Source organism: Nicotiana sylvestris, chromosome 6 (assembly GCF_000393655.2).
Source record: "Nicotiana sylvestris chromosome 6, ASM39365v2, whole genome shotgun sequence".
Classification (NCBI taxonomy): domain Eukaryota; kingdom Viridiplantae; phylum Streptophyta; class Magnoliopsida; order Solanales; family Solanaceae; genus Nicotiana; species Nicotiana sylvestris.
The window spans coordinates 32,496,441-32,517,255 of record NC_091062.1 but is presented as its reverse complement, the minus strand read 5'-3'; the positions used below and the strand labels follow the sequence as shown (position 1 = coordinate 32,517,255).

At 39.8% G+C, this 20,815-nt stretch overlaps 2 protein-coding genes across 2 annotated transcripts; one reads left to right on the top strand and one right to left on the bottom strand.

Annotated features, from left to right (window-relative positions):
• Positions 1-1,668: 1,668 nt before the first annotated feature.
• LOC138870448 (uncharacterized) lies at positions 1,669-2,799 on the bottom strand. The gene has a single exon (XM_070148252.1). The coding sequence runs from the start codon at positions 2,797-2,799 to the stop codon at positions 1,669-1,671; it is 1,131 nt and encodes a 376-aa protein (XP_070004353.1).
• A 12,320-nt stretch (positions 2,800-15,119) lies between these two features.
• LOC138870447 (uncharacterized) lies at positions 15,120-15,527 on the top strand. The gene has a single exon (XM_070148251.1). The coding sequence runs from the start codon at positions 15,120-15,122 to the stop codon at positions 15,525-15,527; it is 408 nt and encodes a 135-aa protein (XP_070004352.1).
• Positions 15,528-20,815: the final 5,288 nt, after the last annotated feature.

The following is a 20,815-nucleotide window of genomic DNA, read 5'->3' as shown; positions in this document are numbered from 1 at the left end:
GTGCTGATCCCATTCTAAGTTTCCAGTAGATTTGGTGCTCAATCAAATCCCTACATTCTAGCATTTTTCTCCACACGTGTGATCCACGCTTCCAAGGTACAATTACTGTATTTAGTTTCTTGCAGTACTTTTGACTAATAAATGCACTCCATAACGTGGGCTTAGTCCTGAAATTCCACCACAATTTGCAGAAAAGTGCCTTGGATACATCATGTAGGGACCTGAAACCTATGCCTCCCTCCTCATAAGGAATACAAAGGTTAGTCCAGGACGCCCAATGTCTAGTGCTCCCTCCCACATTGCTGCTCCAGAAAAACTTTGCAAAAATGCTATGTATTTTGTTGATCACATGACTTGGTGGATTCACTGCTGACAACATATGAATTGGAATACTCTGCAGGACATTTGCGATTAAAACAGCTTTGCCTCCTACAGATAGGAGTTTGCTTTTCCATGACTGGAGTTTGTCCATAACTTTAGTGATTAAACCCTGATAAAAGTCTCCCTTTCTTCTTGCATAAAAAATAGGACATCCAAGATAGGTCATAGGGAAACATTGTCTTCCTATGCATGTAATCCTTTCCACCTTATTAATCACCTCATTATCCGTTAAGTGATACATGTATATGGCTGATTTGGCTTTGTTCACTAGCTGACCAGATGATGATTCATAAGCTTGCAAAACCTCCATGACAAGTCTCAACAAAATTTCATCAGATGAGCAGAAAATGATTGTATCATCAGCGTATGATAGATGATTTATTTTTGGGCTCCATTTTGGCATACCAAATCCACAGAAATACAGGTTAGTGTGTAGTGAATTCAATCCCCGAGAAAGTGCTTCTGCTGCTAGAATGAATAGAGTTGGTGACAAAGGGTCACCCTGTTTAACTCCCCTCGATGATTTGAAGAAACCATTAGGATGACCATTTATAAGCACAGAGTACCAATTGTTCCCAATCAAATCAAAGATCAAGCCAATAAAAGCTTCAGGAAATCCCATTTTCCTTAGTATTTTGGTCAGGAAAAGCCATGATAGCCTGTCGTAAGCTTTTGTCATATCAAGCTTAATCACAACGTTCAGACCTGCTTTTGTTCTCAACCTGCTATCCGTAATGATTTCTTGAGTTAACAGTACATTCTCAACTATGCTCTTGCCCTTCACAAATCCTGCATGTTCCTCTGAGATTATGTTTGGTAATAATTCAACCAACCTCTCATGAATTACTCTAGAGAAAATCTTGTTAACAAAGTTGCTAAGACTGATTGGTCTCATGTCTGCAAAGGTCATCACTTCTTTTTTCTTTGGTGCTAAAACCAGGTTTGTGTGCGTAACGCTCTTTGACAGCTGCTGACCGCAAAAGAAAGCCTTGACCATTTGGACAACATCTTCTTCAATGATTTCCCAGCAAGTTTGGTAAAAGGCTCCAGTGAAACCATCCAGTCCACCAGCTGAGTTCCCATTCAACCCCATAACTGCTCTTTTCACTTCTTCATTGGAAGGTAAGGCCATCATCTTTCATGCTGATCACTATCTACCATTGAAGGCACATGATTTAGAATAACGAAATCATTTGGGACTACACTCTCAGAAAATTGATCCTTGTAGAACTTTATTGCTTCTTCTGCTATTAAGTGATCTTCTTCAATCCAGTTACCAATGCTATTCTAGATCCTTGATAATTTCAGTCTCTTCCTTCTCCCATTAACTTGAGCATGGAAGAATGTAGTGTTTTTATCGCCATCTTTGAACCATAACATGCCAGCTTTTTGTCTCCAGAATTCTTCTTCTAATGCCAGATATTTAATCATTTCAGCTTGGACTTGTTGTAATCTTTGTCTATTCATCTGTGTAGGATTGACTTCAAATTGTCTTTCATGGACCAAGACCACCTTCTCAAGGCTTGCAATCTTCTGGAATATATCCCCATATGTAGCTCTGCTCCAGGTAGATAGTGCTTGTTTAAGCTTCTTTAACTTGTAGTTAAAAATGCGAAAAGGGTTAGCACTAAAATCAACATTCCAATTCTCCTTTACAACATCTTTGAATGTTTTATGCTTTGTCCAGAAGTTAAGAAATCTGAATGACTTCTTAATTGGAGGAGTTTCTTTATCACATTTCAACAGCATTGGGCAATGGTCAGACCCAATTTTGGATAGGTGAGTTATCTCTAATCCAGGAAAGGTCTGTTGTAATTCATTATTGCCAAGACATCTGTCCAATCTTTTAAAAATGTAGCCCTCCTCTGATCTTCCATTCCACCATGTAAATATGCTTCCTTTAAAACCCAAGTCTGTCAAGTTGCAGGTGTTGATGCAGTGCTTGAAGTCGTCTACTTCAATGAGAGAAACTGGCAATCCCCCAAATTTCTCTTCCTCATCCCATATCACATTAAAGTCGCCTCCGACTAACCAAGGTACTGTCATATTTGATGCCATTGCATACAATGAATCCCACAGTTCTATTCTTTCGGTGCGTTCACATTTGGCATAGACTAGTGTAAGGATTAGCTCAACATGTGTTTCAGAGTGCGTTAATCTCAAAGTCAACTGTTGAGTCAAGTTATATAAAATAGTAACCTCAAAAATTTCATCAATAAATGCCCAAATCTTGTTTGACACATTCACCACAGCCTGTGCCCGACCAATTCTTGCTCTATACCTCTCCATTTTGTGAGACTGTTGCATGGGCTCAAGGATTCCTATGAACTCAAAATGATGTTTTCTGTGCATTGTAATCAGCCTTTCAAATGCTTGCATCGTGTTTACTGACTTGACATTCCATATAATGGCATCCATTAAATGTTTTGGGATTTGGACAGTGTTCTCCTTGTTTGTACTCCACTAACTGGGACAGTAGAAGTCTCTTTTGACTGTTTCTTTTTTCCTTTTGTTGCAGATTTTACTAGTTCAATAAGCCTTGGCGACAGATCTCCCTGCTTGGCAACATTAAGGAAATTTTGTGCAGTGGATTCCTCATCCATGTCTCTACCTTTAAGTTCTGCGTGGTTAACTTGATCATGTGCTTCTACTGCTTCTTTTGATGTAACAATATCCTCTACCAGGTTGATGAGTTCCGCATCTTTTTCAGCATGTTCATTGGTCAACAACATTGTATTGTTCGATGGAAAGATACTTCCTGCTACATCCTGCATAGTGCTCAATGGAACAGTACTTCTTGCATAGACCTGCACTGTCATAGCTTTGTTCTTGTCTGCATTCTTGTCTTGTTTCTTGTCTGCATTTTCAGCTTCTTTCAAGACATTACTAACAACATTATGTAAAGTCCCTCCTGGATCTACAATGTTAATGTTTCCCTCTTTTGCTGTTGCTGCATTTTTGCATTCACTGATGGTTTGAATATTGATTGTATTGGCATTACCATTAATACATTGATCCTCATCTTCCACTTTATTTCCTCCAACTTCTTCGTCACTATGCATTGTATCTGGAATCTGACCATCTGCTAAGTCTTCCTCTGTTTGGTTGAGCCATAATCTCCCTCCTGCCCATTTTTCTTTTTCAGTGGTCCTGAATTTCTCAAAATCTGTATCTTCAACAAAATCATTTTCTTTATTGTTTGCTAATTGTTGTTCAACTTTGGTGTCCTGTGAAGGAATGTCTTGACATGATGTATTGACATGAACTAGATTATTTTTGAATGTCATTTGTACCCAGTGGACAGTTGAATCATTGTGAAAATGTTGTTCATTCCCCAATTCATTTGGTACACAACCAGCTGTTGATTCCCTATTTGCTGCATGATTTCTTATTGTTGTATGATTGAAAGTAGGTGTTGCAGGGTTCAGTTTCTTGGGTTGTGTCTTGGATGATTGTCTCCTAGATGAACTAGGAGAAGTTGCCTTTTGTACCATTTGTCTAGTTGAAAAATCAAATTCCAGCTCCTCTGACTCATTCTCCACACCTGCTGTGTAATTATTTTGCTGAATATCATTGTTGCATGTTGTTTTTTGAAACGTAGTTTCCTCCACAACTGTCAGTTGGTTGCCTTCATTAATCTCACCATTTTCAATTTCTAGCACTGTAAATTTGTTGTTTATTTGTATTTGTTTTGCTGAGTTATTATCCACAACAACAATTTCTTTCCCAGCTGCACCATTACCCTCAATTTGGTTACCTTTGTTCTGCCCTCTATTGTCCCTTACTTCCTTTCATTTAGGGCCTACATTACCAACCACCTTGCCACTACTGAGAATCATTATAGGAGCAGCTTGCTTCCCAGCTTCCTTATTTCCCTTACCAACAACTTCTTTATTTTTCTGTTGGTCGACAGTTCTGTTTTCCATTATCTCCGGATGAATTCTCCAGCATTCTATCATGTCATGCCCTTGCAGTTTACACTCTTTACCAAACTTAGGTAAGTAGTCGTATCTAATCGTCACCCATTCTGTTCTTGTCGATTTTGTAACCTCATTCTCAATATCCATACGAACGGTCTTCGGCATGTCTGTTAGTAAGTCAACTAACACTTTCACTCTTGCACAACTTGGCCTTGTTTTGTTGATAGTAGCCATATCGAGGTGTTGTGGTTCTCCTACAGCTGATGCTAAGGAAAAAAGGCATTCTTTTACGAAATAAGTTGGCAAAAGATTTGGAAAAGAAATCCATGCCATCACCTTCGATGTTTCCTCTCCAGGTTTAAATTTTGAATCATATATCAATGTTCTTAGTTGGTATTCTTGTCCAAAATTATCCTTGATATAGTATACACTTTTTGACGCAAACTCGATGTAGTCCTGCCATAAAGTTAGTCGTATCAAGATGTGTCTATCCTGCAGATAACCAATGGTGCATTCTCCTCTAATTCCACACTGCATTGGTATGATTTTACGTAGTTCTTGCATATCTGGCCAGCCATATGAGAACTTACACACGATGGCATATTTCAAACCTTCAATTATGTTCATGCGTTGAACTTCTGCCTCTGTAAACTTCACCATAGGTTGTCCTTGCAAGAACGTAGCACGTCTAGGCATTATTGGCTTAACCCTCGACGCAGCAGTTGATATCTTTTGCGTAGCCGCATTGATCGCATCTGGTTTTAACACAACAGCAAAATTCATAGATGCTATGTTGTTAGGGAGTGCTTGGGATGGCTGACCAACCATTATATGAGGCTGGTCGCCAGGCTTGGAAGCCATGAGCGACTTCAAACTTTCCATATTGGAGGAGCTATAGTTATTCAGTTCTTCAGCAAAGATTCACTTACATCGATCAATTGTAGTAATTCTTTAGCACTATAATTACTTGACAAATAATGTCTGCTACAAAAGCTAATCTCTCTAACTAGAAACTGCGACCAACTATGTTAATTATCAGAACTAAACAACCTTTTGTAAAGGAGATGAAGCTACAGTAACGAAATATGTTGCAATAGGTTATAGATTTTAACAGCAAATATATGGATTTAACCTATGCATCCAAAAACAAACCATTCACTTCAAGTCACCAACATCAAAAACATAGCAGATGCACTAGAGACTGTCTGCTACAGTTGTTCGAGAGCTAAAAGCAAGATCTAAAGCTTGTAGATAAAGATTGAAGGGTAAAATTAACAGGATGTTGTTTGGTATGAGAAGGGTGTTTTTTGGGACCAATATTGAGATATTACCTTATCGGATTGCCGGAAATTATGGCCGATGAATGGTGACAGAATCACTATTCGATAGGTAAGATTTTGATATAGGGATTGGAATGGAATTTCAGAGGTTGTAGTATTTCCGTTATGTCATTTGAGATGTGCGTGCAAAATATTAAGTCATTCAGACGTGGTTTGGTTGGGTTTTTGATCAAAAACGGAATTCAAAAGATTTCAGAAAGTTTGGCTTGAATCCGATGTGTTGTGGTTGATTTGATGTTATTTGAGGTGTTTTGAAGATTGGAACAAGTTTGGATAAGGTATTGGGATATGTTTGTGCTTTTGGTTGAGGTCCCGGGGGCCTCGGGGTGATTTCGGGTGGTTGACGGAAGAATTTGGAATTTGAGTTGCAGCTGAAGCTTTTGGTTCTGTCATAACCGCACCTACGGTTGGGAGGTCGAAGGTGCGATGATCGCAGATGCATAAAGCAGCCGCAGATGTGGCCAATGTGAAGTCCTTCAGGAACCTCAGAAGCGGTGTCGTGGGCGCACCTGCGATAGCGTAGGTGCGAGTGTTTAACCGCAGATGCGGAGATTTGTCATTTTTAATGAAGACCACAGATGCGGTGGAAAAGTCGCAGAAGCGGGACCGCAGAAACGGGACCGCAGAAGCGGTAATGGGATCGCATGGCAGAAATACCTGGGTCGGAAAGTATACAATGTTCCTTCGTGAAATTTTGCTAAGTTCTCCATTTTTTAAGACTGGAAGCGAGCTAGAGCAGTGAATTCAAGGGAAAATCGAAGAGAATCAGTTGGGTAAGTTCCCTAAGCCTCATTACTCATGTTTATGATCATTTTTTCATTGTTTAATCATGGTATTAGTGGAAATTAAGGAAGAAAATTGAGGGATTAGGGCTTGGGATTAAGAGACCATTGAGTGGGGATTTGAGGGGCCATTTGAGGTACGATTTTGATGTTCTTGATAAGTATGAACTCGTGAGAGGATGAGGATTTCATTGATGAGATGTGGACCTGGGGCCGGGTTTGAGCAATTTTGGGATTTTGATGTAAATTGGATATTTTCGAGTGGGCTTCGTTCCCTTAGCACATTTTAATGATTTTGTGCTGATTGTAACTAGATTTGGAGCATTCGGAGGGTCGATTTGTGTGAGAAAAGGCATTGCGGGCTAGAAATTGGACCGAATCAAGGTGAGTAATGATATTAAATGATGTTTTGATGGTTTGAAACCTCGGATTGCATATCGTAGTGCTATATTAAGGTGAGACACACGCTTGATGATGAGCATGGGGTCGTGCTCTATTGGGGATTGTGACTTAGTCCATCCCGATTGATGATTTTACCGCGTATTTGACTGAAATCTATTTGCTATTATCATTATTTGGGCTGAATACCATATTTTGGCTGAATGCCAACTATTTGAACCCTTCTGAGATTTTTGTTGATATTTCCTCACTGTTTTGACTTTATACTTGAACTTGGTCATGTTATTTTCCACTCTTTTCAAAACTCAGCCATGTTTACTCTGCATTACCACTTGAAATGATATTTCAAATAATATTTTTGGGCTGAGCATCATATTTTACTGTTGCCCGAGAGGCTTATGTGATTTTTGACTGAGTAAGGACGAGGGCCTGTGTTGTGAGGATATCTTTTGGGTCGGGTTGCACAATGCAGCGGTGATACACTGATTTTGATTATGAGGCCGAGAGCCTGAGATATGTACGCCACGAGGTGGCTTGTTGATATGAGGTTGAGAGCCTAAAGATGATGCCACGAGGTGGCTTGATATTGCACTTGGGCCGTAAGGGGCCCCTCCAGGAGTCTGCACACCCCCAGTGAGCGCGGGTACTCATTATGATGTGAGATATAGCTTGAGAGGCTGGTATTGTTCTATGTGATTGCCCGATGGGCTGGTATTGTTCTGAGATATTGCCCGAGGGGTGGATTTGTTGACATTGTCCCCGAGGGGCGAACCTTATGTGCTTATCTTTCTTATTTGCCTGTCATTTACTTGTTTAATTGTGTATTTGTGCCCGAGGGGCGGATTTTCCATGCTTATCTGCACTAATTGTTTTGCATTCATTTGCGTAACTGTTGAAAAAGTCATTTTCAAAGAAGTTTAAACTGAGCTAAGATGTTTTAAGAAATTTCACAGCTTCATTGCTTTCTTGCTGATTTTGTACTACTTTAATACAACATGTTGATGCACTTTTCGTGATTTATTACCATTCATATTTTAGTTATGATTATTACTCACTGAGTTGGAGTACTCACTTTACTCCCTGCACCTTGTGTGCAGACTCAGGTATTTTCTGAACCCGGTAGCGGGTATTAGCTTATCGGAGTCAGAGTCATCAGAGTTTTAGCAAGGTAGTTGTTAGCATTCGCAGATTGCTTTTCTCTCTCTTCATTCCACTAGTCTGTATTTTGTACATTTTAGATTTTTTAGTTGTATTTAGACCCTAGTAGATGCTCGTGACTTGTAACACCCCGATATCGGGCTATGTTTGGGCTGTATTCCGCACATTATACTATCTTTTGCTTAGTCTTTGGCTTATTTACTCATGTTTAGACTATTTATTAATCTTTAATTATTTAAGAATTGAATTGGGACTAGTTGGATGGCCTTGTCTTCACGAGAGGCGTCATCACGATCGGGTCCGAGTTTTGGGTCGTGACATCAACACATGGGAATATATGACTAAAACGTTTCTTGACAAGTACTTCAAATTGCTAAAACAGTGAAATTTAGAAAGGAAATTCACAACTTCTGCCAGACAGACACTGAAACAGTTTTCGAGGCTTGGGAAAGATTCAAGGATATAGCGAGGACGTGTCAGCATAATGGAATTGAATTATGGATGCAACTCCAGGACTTTTGGGATGGACTAACACCTCCCTCGCGACGAACTCTGATCACTGCAGTTAGAAGGTCCTTTAATGAGGAAGACTACTGAGAAGATTGTGGCAATTCTTGATAAGCTTTGTGAAGATGTTAACCAGTGGCCTGCTGAGAGTAATGATTGAAGAAAATCAGCTGGGGTTCATCAAGTAGATTCCAACATATCAGTGCAAGCCCAGCTAGATGTCATGGCCAAAGAGATAAAAAAGTTGACCTTAGCCAAGGTCCAGAGCCAACCATAATTTGTTTGTGATTTCTGTGGAATGAGTCATCCAACGCATGAGTGTCAGGCCTCAGCTGCAGATGAAGTGGTAAATGTTGTGTGAAGATTTGACAGAAGCAACTACCAAAGTGGTAAGAATTTTAAATCCATGGGATAGAGGTACCCAGGCTTTTCTTGGATTTAACCAAGTGGCATCTTGAACTCGTGGCAGTAGAATAATCTGAGACCCCAGGGAAAGGAGCTCCAGGATTTCAGAATTAGTAGAGGCAGCAATCCCCGCCTCCATATTTTAATCAGTCTAGCATGGAAGATCTAATGAAAGCCTTCATTATTAAAATAGATGATTGATGTGAAACTCATAGTGTAGACATTTAAAACTTAGAGAGGCAGGTGGGGCAGATTGCTAGTCTGTTATCTGAGAGGTCTCCAAGAACCCTCCCTGCGGATATAGAAAGGAATTCAAGGGAAATAATAAATGCAATATCGTTGAGGAATGTCAAAGTACTGCAAGATCCGTTGGTAGCAGAAAAGAATGATTTGATAGGAAATCAAGTTCATAATGAAGTGAGGGCAGAGCAAGAGGCGGATCTGAAGGAGAAGAACAAATCTGACATTCCAGTAAGGAAGAAGAAAGACAAACAAAGAAGTAATGGACAAACAATTTGGGTGCTTTCTAGAAGTGCTCAAGCAGGTGCATGTGAATATACCTTTCATAGAGGTGCTTTCACAGATACCAGCTTATGCTAAATTTTTGAAGGAGATATGTCCAAAAAGCGAAAAGTAGAAGAGACATCGGTTTTCAAGCTCACAGAGCATTGTAGTGCCAATCTGCAAAATAAGCTCCCTAAAAAATGTGGAGATCCAGGGAGTTTTACTATACCTTGCTCTTCGGGAAGTACTAAAAAAGCTTTGTGTAATTCAGGTGCTTCCATTAATCTTATGCCTTTGTCTATTTTCAGGAAATTGAAAGGAGAGAGATCAGAGAAATCAGGTCGATACCTGTGTCCTTGCAGTTGGCGGATCAGACCACAATTATACCTGAAGGAATATTGGAAGATATGCTAGTTCAGGTGGACAAATTTGGGTTCCCTGTGGACTTTATTGTGGTGAAAAAGGAGGAGAATAGGGAGGCCGCTGATTCTAGGGAGACCCTTTTTGGCTACTAGTAGAGAAATTCTGGATATTCAAGAAAGGCAGCTCATGCTCATAGGGGGAAGAAAGGTTGACTTTAAGATGGAAGGAGAAGGGGGGCCTAAAGGTGCAACTTGGAGAGAGTCAAATAAATAAGTGTGGGGTGTATTCCAAGAAGGCCGAGAAGAAGCTCTCATCATGGATGTGTGCACTGGGTCGGGCATGAAAAGGAGATCTCGACTTTGATTCAGACCCCGACTAGATGAATCAGGGAAGTTTCCTTTACCTTTTGCTTTTTATATGTGTGTCATGGGGACATGCCCCAATTTAAAGTATGAGGTGGGGATGTAAATATATATGTGTGTGTTTGTTTCCGTTTTCTTTTGATGTTTCCATTTCTTTTGATTGAAAAAAATTGACTTTTCTTGACGATGAATTTCCTCGAACCTTTTCGTGAGGGATCAAAGTCAATGAAAAAATATTTTTTTTTAGGTAGTGTAACAATTTTCTCTTGGTTTTTCTTTGTGCCGCCATTCTTTTCCAAGGGTTTTGCTTGAACCGGGTGCAGTTATTTTTTTATTAAGAATAGTGAAGTCTTGTGCTATGTATTAAATGGAGATGACGCTTCTTGACGTTGTTGTGCCTTGAGAGTAGTGAGTGTCTTAGTTGTGACGCCTAGACTCAGTTCTTGACTCATAGATAAGTGCCTTAAATTGGTTGATTGTGACTTTGCTTAACTTCTTTGGCTCGAGAGTTGAGACAGATCTGGGCCGAAGTGAATAATGTGCCAAGTGTGTGCGAGGTTGTTAGTGATACTTTTGCATGTCAGTTGATGTATAGAACTTACCCCATGTATTTACAAAGAGAAATAAAGTCTTGTTCAGTCTAGGAAGTGATATAGGCATTTCTTTATTAAGCCAATTATATACTTTTACCCGCCTAATTGTTGGATATCTTAGTTAGCCCCATTGAGCCTGTATTCATATTTCTTTGGCAACCACACTACAAGTTTGATCCTTTTGGTTGAATTGTCTATCTGTTTGAACCTTTTACCTCTCATGAGCACTTGAATTTGTATAAGCTTGTAAAAGCTAAGTGGAGGAATGGTTAGGTTTTTGAGTGGAACTATTGAAAAAAAAAGGATAAAGGTGCACTAGTTGAAAATTTGTGAGAGCCACATGTAAGGGATTGAAAAAAAAAGAAGAGAAAAATCATTCAGAATTTTGAAAAAAAAAGAAAGAAAGAAAGAAAAAGAGTTTGTGTACGTAGTAGAAAAAAATGATTCCTAGCTAGTGGTAGTTCTCATCTTGTCTGTGCTTATAAAAATTGGGAGCTTGAGGTTATTATATGGTGAAGGTTGGGATTTGGTTCAAAATAAGTGTGAGGTTTAAATTATGAAATTGTATGTAGTAAAGTGCTCAAAGAGGTGTAGTCACAAATCTATATGTATCATACCTGTTCCGCATCCTACATTACAACCAAAATAAAAAATCCTACTTGATCTTTGACTGAATGAGCTTAATTAGTAGAGTATTATACTACGGGCAAGCTTATATTCTCTGTGGCGCATGAATTTGATTTTTGATAGTGAGTGAATTCTTTCTATTTTGAGTTCCTATTTGTTGTTGAATTTTATTATGTGTGGAGCTACTCTCTATCTTAGGTGTGAGGACACATGATTTGCGAATGAAAGGTAATATTTTGGCCTCTGAGTTAGAGTAAGTGAGTAGGTTTTTGAAATACGTAGTGTGTGTGAGTCTAGTCTTGAGGCTAGGATGTTATGATAGGGTGCTTAGTCTACTTTAAATATTCTTGGCATGATGCGTTAGCAAAGTTGTCTGATGAGAAGGTCATTTCTATGTGAAATGTAGTTTTATAGCTTGAGGACGAGCAATGGTTTAAGTGTGGGATGTTGGTGGTAGGCTAGGAACACGTGTTTTAGCTGCATTCTGCACTCTAATTACTGCACTTTGAGTGTGTTTGAACTTAAATGATAGTGATTTGCACTGATTACATGTTTCATGCTTTATAGGAGATGATTCGAGTTAAAAAGATGTTCTGGAGCTAAATCGATTAATTGGAGCTTTGAAGTCTGAGTAAAAGCCAATGAATTAAACTGGGATCACATCGGGGGCTCGTGGACAGGCGTTGCATACTAAAGTTGGAAGAAAGCGCAAGGGTTATGACATTTGCACTAATGCTTCCCACCATGCGTAGCACAATGCAAATGTGCGTCAGAAATTTGAGAAGTTCATAGACTTGTAGTTTTTGGGTCTAACAGAAAAATACACTAATGCTATGCATAGTGTGTAGCATCATTACAAAATTTTGTTAGACAAGCTAAGTTCAGAGAGTTTACAATCGATCAAAATGCATTAATGCGACGCACCCTGCGTAGCACTGTGCAACACGTGAAGTGTAAAAGGTTTGTAGGTTTTCCCATTTCGGCTCAAAGAGGGTAGTTTCGTCCGGGTTCGTTCCTACTTGGTATAAATACACTGAAAATATATTTTTGAAGGGACTTTTGACCTTGGAAGCTTGGGGAGAGAATTGGAGGCTACAAGACATGGGATTTCATCATCTTTATCAATTCAATATCGGAGTTTGGATTGTAAAGTTCGATTGATGCTTTCTTATTCTTTAATTTGTTTTGTGATGACTTCCTCCATAATTATGGAGTAGTTTACCTTAGGGTTTGACTTGGTTATGGTTAATGGATTTGATTAATTCTTAATTGGTTGAATTTATTGGAATAACTTTAATTCTAGTTGTGATTTTATTCATTATCTTATTTAATCGGAAGAGAAGGAGCATAATATTGAATATTGTTGCAACTCATACCTTGATTTATTTTGGTACTTCTTTAAAGTAATCGAAAGAGCTTTGTGATCTACCTCTTAAATTAAGATTTTTGAGAAATATTCAAGAGAAGTTTCTCTCAGATCATTCTTACCAGTAGATTCTTGCAAGTTTCATCGCACTTTACATTAGTTTATTTGAAAGAATTAAATTTAATCGAGAGATGACTCTGAATTGTAAACATAAGCTAATCACCTATTGAATTCGTGAGAATCGATAGAACTCCAAGAGTAAAATATAACAATATCATATCCAGAATCAAAATCTTGCACCTATCACGTCAAAACCTTTGTTCCTCACATTGATAAGAAACCGACTTTGCTAATATCTGGTTTGTTGAAGTCAATTGTCAATTGCCTTAGTTTAGTAGTTAATCATAGTTTATAACTATTACAAATTAAGTTTTATCATCTTGAATAACGTTAATCTAGAAATTACTTGAGTATTGTTTAAGTTCAATCCCTATAAAGACGATCGTTAAACTATACTACCTTTGGCTAGCGAGCATCGATTTCGTGTTGTGTTTTGCGCACGTCAAGATATGAATATGCAAAGGCTTATCATTATCCATCCGTGTCAGGAGAATTATTGCGTAATCTCACCTTTGTCGGGCGACCTCCATACATTTATTTATTTAAATGTCATCTATTGTTGTTTAATGTTATCTTCCATATTCTTGAATCAATTATTATACAATTATTGTTATCATTCATTCCCCACTCAATAGCACACCTGAGATCTTACTATAAAAATAGTTGGCCTATCTTTTGGATATTAATATTGGCTAAGATTAACCCTACTTTATTATAAAGTTTGGTTGTATAAACCTAAATCTAAATTTCGGGTTATACAGTTTGACGCCATCTGTGGGGATCTTCTCAGCCAATCATTTAGTTTTCATTAGATACATAACTCATGTGACTTGTTAATCAAACAAAACACAAAGTTTATCTTTTTTCTCTATGTGTACAAATATCTCCATGCCAGGTAGCTAAGGAAACGGAATGAAGGAAACAAATAATATTCCCCTCAACCTCATGAGTGCCATTAATGAAAGCTATGACACCCAGGATGAGGAGGTGACACCCACGGCCTCTCCCAGACGAGAGAGGTTGCATGCACCTTTCTGCAGCACAACAAAACCAAACAGGAAAAGGGCCTCAACGTCCATGAGAGAGTGGGTGCAACCCGCTATGAAAAACCTCCTCGAAGCATGTCTAACTTATACTCTAGTCAGCGTGTTCAGTAAATAAGCCCCATGCAAGACTAGAAAAACCACGAGAGTCCGTGTAGCACAACGCAAGAATGAACGATACGATCAACCAAACCCTCTGACTTCAGGTAAAACTCACACTATTACTGACAATGCAGGTGGTAGTATCCTTGCCTCCGTGTTGAAAAGAATGGAAGAAATGGAAAATGAGAACAGGGTGCTCCGGGACCAAATATAAGATCATCTGGAATGGGTAGACAAAATACCAGGTGCTCCCAAATTATTACCAACACGAGACGCCGATAGGTTTGTGAAATAGTCATATATGGAAGAAGCGGCTCCACACACCATACTAAAGACCTTCAAGATTCCCCCATATCTCAGAATTTATGATGGGATGACCGATCCTGAAGATTAGGTAGCCCACTACGTCACCGTCGTGAAGGGAAACGACCTCGCCAAAGAGCAGGTGCCCTCCATCTTGCTGAAAAAGTTGGTGAGACTCTCACTAAAGAGGCATTGACGTGGCTCTCACAACTGCCAGCTTATTCCATAGAAACACTCGAAGAAATGGCAGATAAGCTCGTAATGGCACATGCTGAGGCCAAGAAGGATGAAACTAGGGTGAACGATATCTTCGCCATCAAACAATCTCTAGGAGAGGGATTGCGGGACTTCTTCCCCCGATTCAATAGGGTGAGGATAACCTTTCCAAATATCTCCGAAGGGATGGCCGTGGCAACTTTTTAGAATGGGTTGAGCAGAGAGGGTTCGAGAGCGACCAGAAAGCTATTGAGTCGATTAATGAAGTACTCACCGGGCACTTAGGATGAAATCCATAATGCCTGCCGAGGTTAGAGCAGACGACGTCGACCTCAATGGACCAACTCAACGACTCACCTCGATACAATCCGAGCCCAGGAGAGAACGCGGGGATAACATAAGGAGAACCATCCAGTATCGCGACCAGGCAGGGAACTACACTAACCTTATGTCAGGACACCTATTCCCTCTTTTCGTTATGAAGATGGCCCATCTAGGACAAGATCAGGTACTCATTGGAATGATCGAGGTATGCCCCTTACTATCTGCTCACAACTTTTGTATGTCAACTACAGAGGTGGTCTGCATTCTCGAGAAGCTCGGAATGAAGGTAAAATGACAACTAAAGATGATGTCTGACCCAAGCACCAGGAAATCTGACACCCTATGTGAGTTCTACCAAGAACGTGGACACAAAATAGAAGATTGCATCGCTCTAAGACTAGAAGTATCAAACTTGCTACATCAAGGGCATCTCAAGGAACTACTCAGCGACAAAGGCATGAACACTTTAGCGAGGGATCGAGAATGCCCAGGACCACCAAAGCCGCCTTCTCCAGCTCACACCATCAACATGATTATTGGTGGTAGTGACGACGCCTCTATCAACATCATCACATTCACCATCACCAACAAGCTCAAAAGATTTATCCTCCATGAACGGTATGACGGACTCGAAGAAAGTATTGTTTTCAATGAGTCAGATACTGACAATTTGACTTCCCCTCACAATGATGCACTTGTCATTACTTTATAATTTTAGATATTGATATTAAGAGAATTATGATAGATGACGGAAGTAGGGCGTGCGTCATCCATCCCCGAGTCCTTGCATAAATGAGACTCGAGGATAAGATAGAGTCACGCTGCATTACACTAACTAATTTTAATAATGCGTTTGAACAGACTTCAGGAGAGATTACACTTCCCGTCCTTACCCGTAAGGTGACTCTAGAGACAACATTCCATATCATGGACCAGGACACCGCATACAATGCCATCGTGGGACGACCATGGATACACCTTATGAGAGTCGCCCGCTCCAACTTATACAAGTGATCAAATTCCCAACACCTTGGGGAATATTTAGCATACGAGGGGAACAACGTGCATCCCGGGAATGCTACCGAATCGCCATGGATGGATGACAACTCAATAAAGGAAAGAAAAGGAAAAAGAAGCATAGCAATCAGTAGGGTCGAGGTCACCATAGGTCAAAGCCAAAGAGGTCATTATGGACCCAGAGATGGTTGAAGCCGTAGGATCAACCATAGAAGACCTCGACCCCATCCAACTAGATCATAACGACCTTAGTAAAAAGGCCTATATCGACTGCAAACATTGAGACCCAGATAAATTTAGTCAATTTTTAGTAACTAATGCACATTTATTTGCCTTTAGTCATGCAGATATTCCAGGCATCCCCAAGGAAATCGCCATGCACATGCTGAATATCGTCCCCTTCTACCCCTCAGTAAGACAGGTTCGACGAAAATTCAACCCCAAAATCAATGAGGTCGTCCATGAAGAAGTAGAAAAGTTATTAGCCAACGGATCTATCAGGGAGTCGAAGTACCCCAAATGGATTGCCAATGTGGTGATGGTTAAAAATAAAAACAGGAAATGAAGTTTATTCCTGAATAAATCATGCCCAAAGGATTCATTAATGTTGCCACAAATCGACCAACTCATCGACGCAACAGCAAAACACAATCTGTTAAGATTTTTGGATGCCTTCTCAGGTTACAACCACATAGTCATGGAGAAAGAATACCAAGATAAGACTACGTTCATCACCCATAAGGGAACGTATTGTTATAGTGGCTACCTATCAAAGGTTGGTCACGAAAATGTTCAAAGATCAACTCAGCAAAACCATAGAGGTATATACCAACAACATGTTGGTCAAATAGGTAAAGACAAAGGATCATATCGACCACCTACATGAAGCCTTCAATATACTAAGAAAATAAGGAATGGAACAAAACCTTGAGAAATGTGCGTTTGGCATAGCCACAAGAAAATTTTGGGCTTCTTGGTATCACAGCAAGGGATTGAGGTCAACCTAGATCAAATTAAGGCTATCAACGGGATACCAAAAAATTGACCACTACGAATCAAGTCCAGATACTGACCAGTTGAATTGCCGCCCTATCCCGATTCATCTCGCGGTCATCCGATAGGTGTCATATGTTTTTCAGCGTACTCAAAAAGGATACAACCTCGACTGGACACTTGAATGTGTACAAGTGTTGCAAGAATAGAAGGAGTACCTATCATCACCACCCTTACTCTCAAAGCCTGAACCCAGGGAGCACCTCCTCGTTTATCACGTCGTCTCGGAAATAGCAGTAAGTGCGGTCCTAGTTTGAGAAGATAAAGGTACTTAATCTCCAATTTATTATATCGGTAAAACACTTGTCGAAATCGAGACGAGGTATCCTCACCTCGAGATACTAGACCTGGCCCTGGTCGTAGCTTCACGAAAGCTCAGGCCATACTTTCAGTGCCACCTAATCTCAGTCGTCACCATTTTTCTTTTAAGAAGCATATTACACAAACCCGAATTGTTGGAGAGGCTAGCCAAGTGGGCCATTGAATTAAGTGAGCACAATATCACTTATCAACCTCTCACAACAATAAAGTCACAAGTGCTCGCCAACTTCGTGGCAAACGTTAGCACAAAAGTAATGCCTGAGGCTGAAAAAGAAGCAACTCAAGCTCCTCTTCAAACATAGGACCTTTGGGTCCTATACACCGATGGCACATCCAATGCATGCGGCTCCGGAGTGGGACTCATGCTCGAGGTTCCTACTGGCAAAATAATTTGCCAATCTATAAGATGCGCAAATATGACTAACAACGAGGCCGAGTAAGAGGCCATTGAGACTTGCACTCAAATATGGGGTGAACCAATTGAATACGGGTGATTCTCAGCTCGTAGTCAACCAAGTTACTAGGACTTTCCAAATCAAAGAGCAAAGGATGCAAAAGTATCAGACCAAGATCTGCAGATTGTTGCCCAATTTCAATAAATGCTAGCTCGACCAAATTCCACAAATGCAGAACGTCGAAGCATATCGCCTCGCCAAATTGGCCACCTCCACCAAAAGCATAAGTCTCGAGATTAGACCACATTGAGGTAAAGTCTATAAATTTAACTTGGGACTGACACAATTGTATTGTAAACTATTTGCAAGATGGTACCCTCCCAAGCGACAAAAAAAGCTAAAAAGCTGAGAATGCAAGCTGCTATGTACAACCTCCTTCACAACGACTTGCATAAAAGGACGTACAAAGGCCCGTTAGCAAAATTCTTAGTCCCAAACCAAATCCAGTGTGTTCTCAAGAAAGTCCACAAAGGTCATTGCAACAGTCATTCTGGTGACCGAGCACTTGTCAGGTGCCTCATATGGGTCGGGTATTACTGGTCCACCATGAATAAAGATGTCTCAGAATTTGTAAAGAAATACGAGTCGTGTTAAAGATACGCCCCAATAATCCACCAAGCAAGCGAACAACTCCACTATGTCACCTTTCTATGGACATTTATTTAATGAGGAATGGACATCATGGGACCGCTTCCACCAGGACAAGGTAACTTAAAATTCATTTTAGTTTTAACTGACTATTTCTCTAAATGGGTGGAACTAGGATCATTCTCCCAAGTTTGTGAGCAAGAGGTAATCGCCTTCATATGGACAAGCATCATATGTCAATTCGGCCTACCTAAAGAGATAAGCTTTGACAATGGGCCCTAGTTCACGAGAAGAAAAACCACCAAGTTCTTTGAGAAATGGAACATAAAAAGGATACTTTTAACTCATAAGAATGATCACACATAAACAACAAGCAGGACACTACTACAGGAGAAAGGCAAAGGTTCGATTGCTCAATATCGGGGACTATATGCGCAAAGCCAAGACCCATGCAAGCAGGGACCACACAAGAGTGAAAGTTAGGAACCAACTGGGACATATCATAAAAAGTTATAGTCAAAACAGACAAGGGTTCATTCCAGTTGGAACTTATGGAAGGGAATCTCCTACCAAAAAATTGGAATATCAATCATCTCAAGTGCATTAACTTGTGAAAAACAAGAAATGCCCCATAAGTCATACTCTTTTTTCCCTTACTTGAGTTTGTCCCAATAAGTTTTTCTCAACGAGGCTTTTAAGGAGGCGACGAGTGGGGCACTTCGAGTTGGAATACATGAGAGCAGACATATTTTTCATTGCCTCACACCTCAAGAATCTCCAAGTCGAACAATGAAGGGACTAGATATACTTGGACTAGGAATGGAATGCTAACCAACACCCAAAACTTGTAATTTTCTCCAAAGGTTGCCTAAGGGTGAAATGATGTAATCGTAGTAACGATGTCGAAATAATAAAGATGCATGTCTGTTGAAACTCTCTCTAAAATGGTACGTTCGATCAACTCGAACAAAACCTATTAGCCCTCGACCACGACTCAATCAAAGCTATGTTTGACTAGTTCGAACAATACCTATCAGCCCTTGGCCATGACTCAATCAAAGGTATATTTGACTAGTTCGAATAACACCTATCGGCCCTCGTCCATGACTCAATCAAAGGTACGTTCGATTAGTTCAAACAATACCTATTGGCCCACAACCACAACTTAATCAAAGGTACATTCAAGCAGTCCAAACAACACCTATCAGCCCTCAGCCACGACTTAATCAAAGGTACGTTCGACCAATTCAAACAACATTTGTCAATCCTCAGCCATGACCTAATCAAAGGTACGATCGACCAGTTCAAACAGCACCTATCAGCCCTCAACCACGCTCAATGAAAGGAAATTTTCAATCTAACTCAATAGTATATTCGACCCATTCAAGCAACACATATCGACCCTCGACATAAACTCGAGTAGAAGAACAAAACACAAGTACAAAAACAATGTAGAAGTATACAAAGGTAGGAAACCAAAACAAACTATTATATTTCATAAGAAAGTTTACAAATACATTCCAAGACACCAACAAAAGATACAATACAGAAGTTGAGCGGAAAAAAAGATAAACATTCAATAGTCGTTGTTGATACCCAATTTTTCCCTATATATTTTCAAAATAGCATATGTGTGCATATATGAGCACCCCAAAAGATTTTGGCATTTTTAATAATTTTTAAGACCAATTTATGGCCTATTGTGCACTATAAAATCCATTAATTATTCCCAAAACTTGCTATTTTGGTGAATAATTTATTTTACTGTCACATTCACGTCAAAATATAATTTACATGATTTTTGCATAATTTTACAAGTCCATTTGGTATTTTTAAACTAAAATTGCATGAAATTGCAATTTTAGCCTACATCTAAATTTAATAGCAATTTTTATTACAAAATCAATAGTAATATTTTAAATTAATACCTACATATTGTTTATCAACCCAATATTTTTAATTTGGTTTTAAAATATTCTTTACTATTTTTATAAAAATCAAAAGGAAAAACTGGCTATTGCAATCATGGCCTCAATTTCTTTCAATTATAGCCTATCTTGACCCCCCAATAGAACCTCAATTTTGACCCCAACTCAGCCCAATTAGACGACCCAATTTTTACCCGACCCAAACCCAATTAATCTAACCCGCCCGCTTCCCATCTTTAAATCTTGGCAGTTGATTGTTTTAATCAACGACCCTCGTTCTTTCTTTCCTTTTTTAATTCCGCCCCAGCCCCTAACCCTAATCATTTCTCCAAAGTAGCCGTGCCCGAATTTTCTCATCCTCTCAAATGCTCTCTAACACTCGAAACCCTAGCCGCCTCTGTCGTCGTCTCCGACTAGTTCTTACCGCAGTCCGTGGCTTCTCAGGCCATGGACGGCCTGTGCTCTCTTCCCTTCACTCCCAAACCATGATTATTCAAGGTTCTTCGAGGATTCGATCTTCAACAGGCTTGTTCAGGTCCTCCGTCGACCTGAGTTCCTTTGGTTTCTACGGCCCTGTTCCGGCATGTTCGAGCTGTGACAAGGCTTAGCATGGCCCAGACTCGTTCAAAGACCAAACC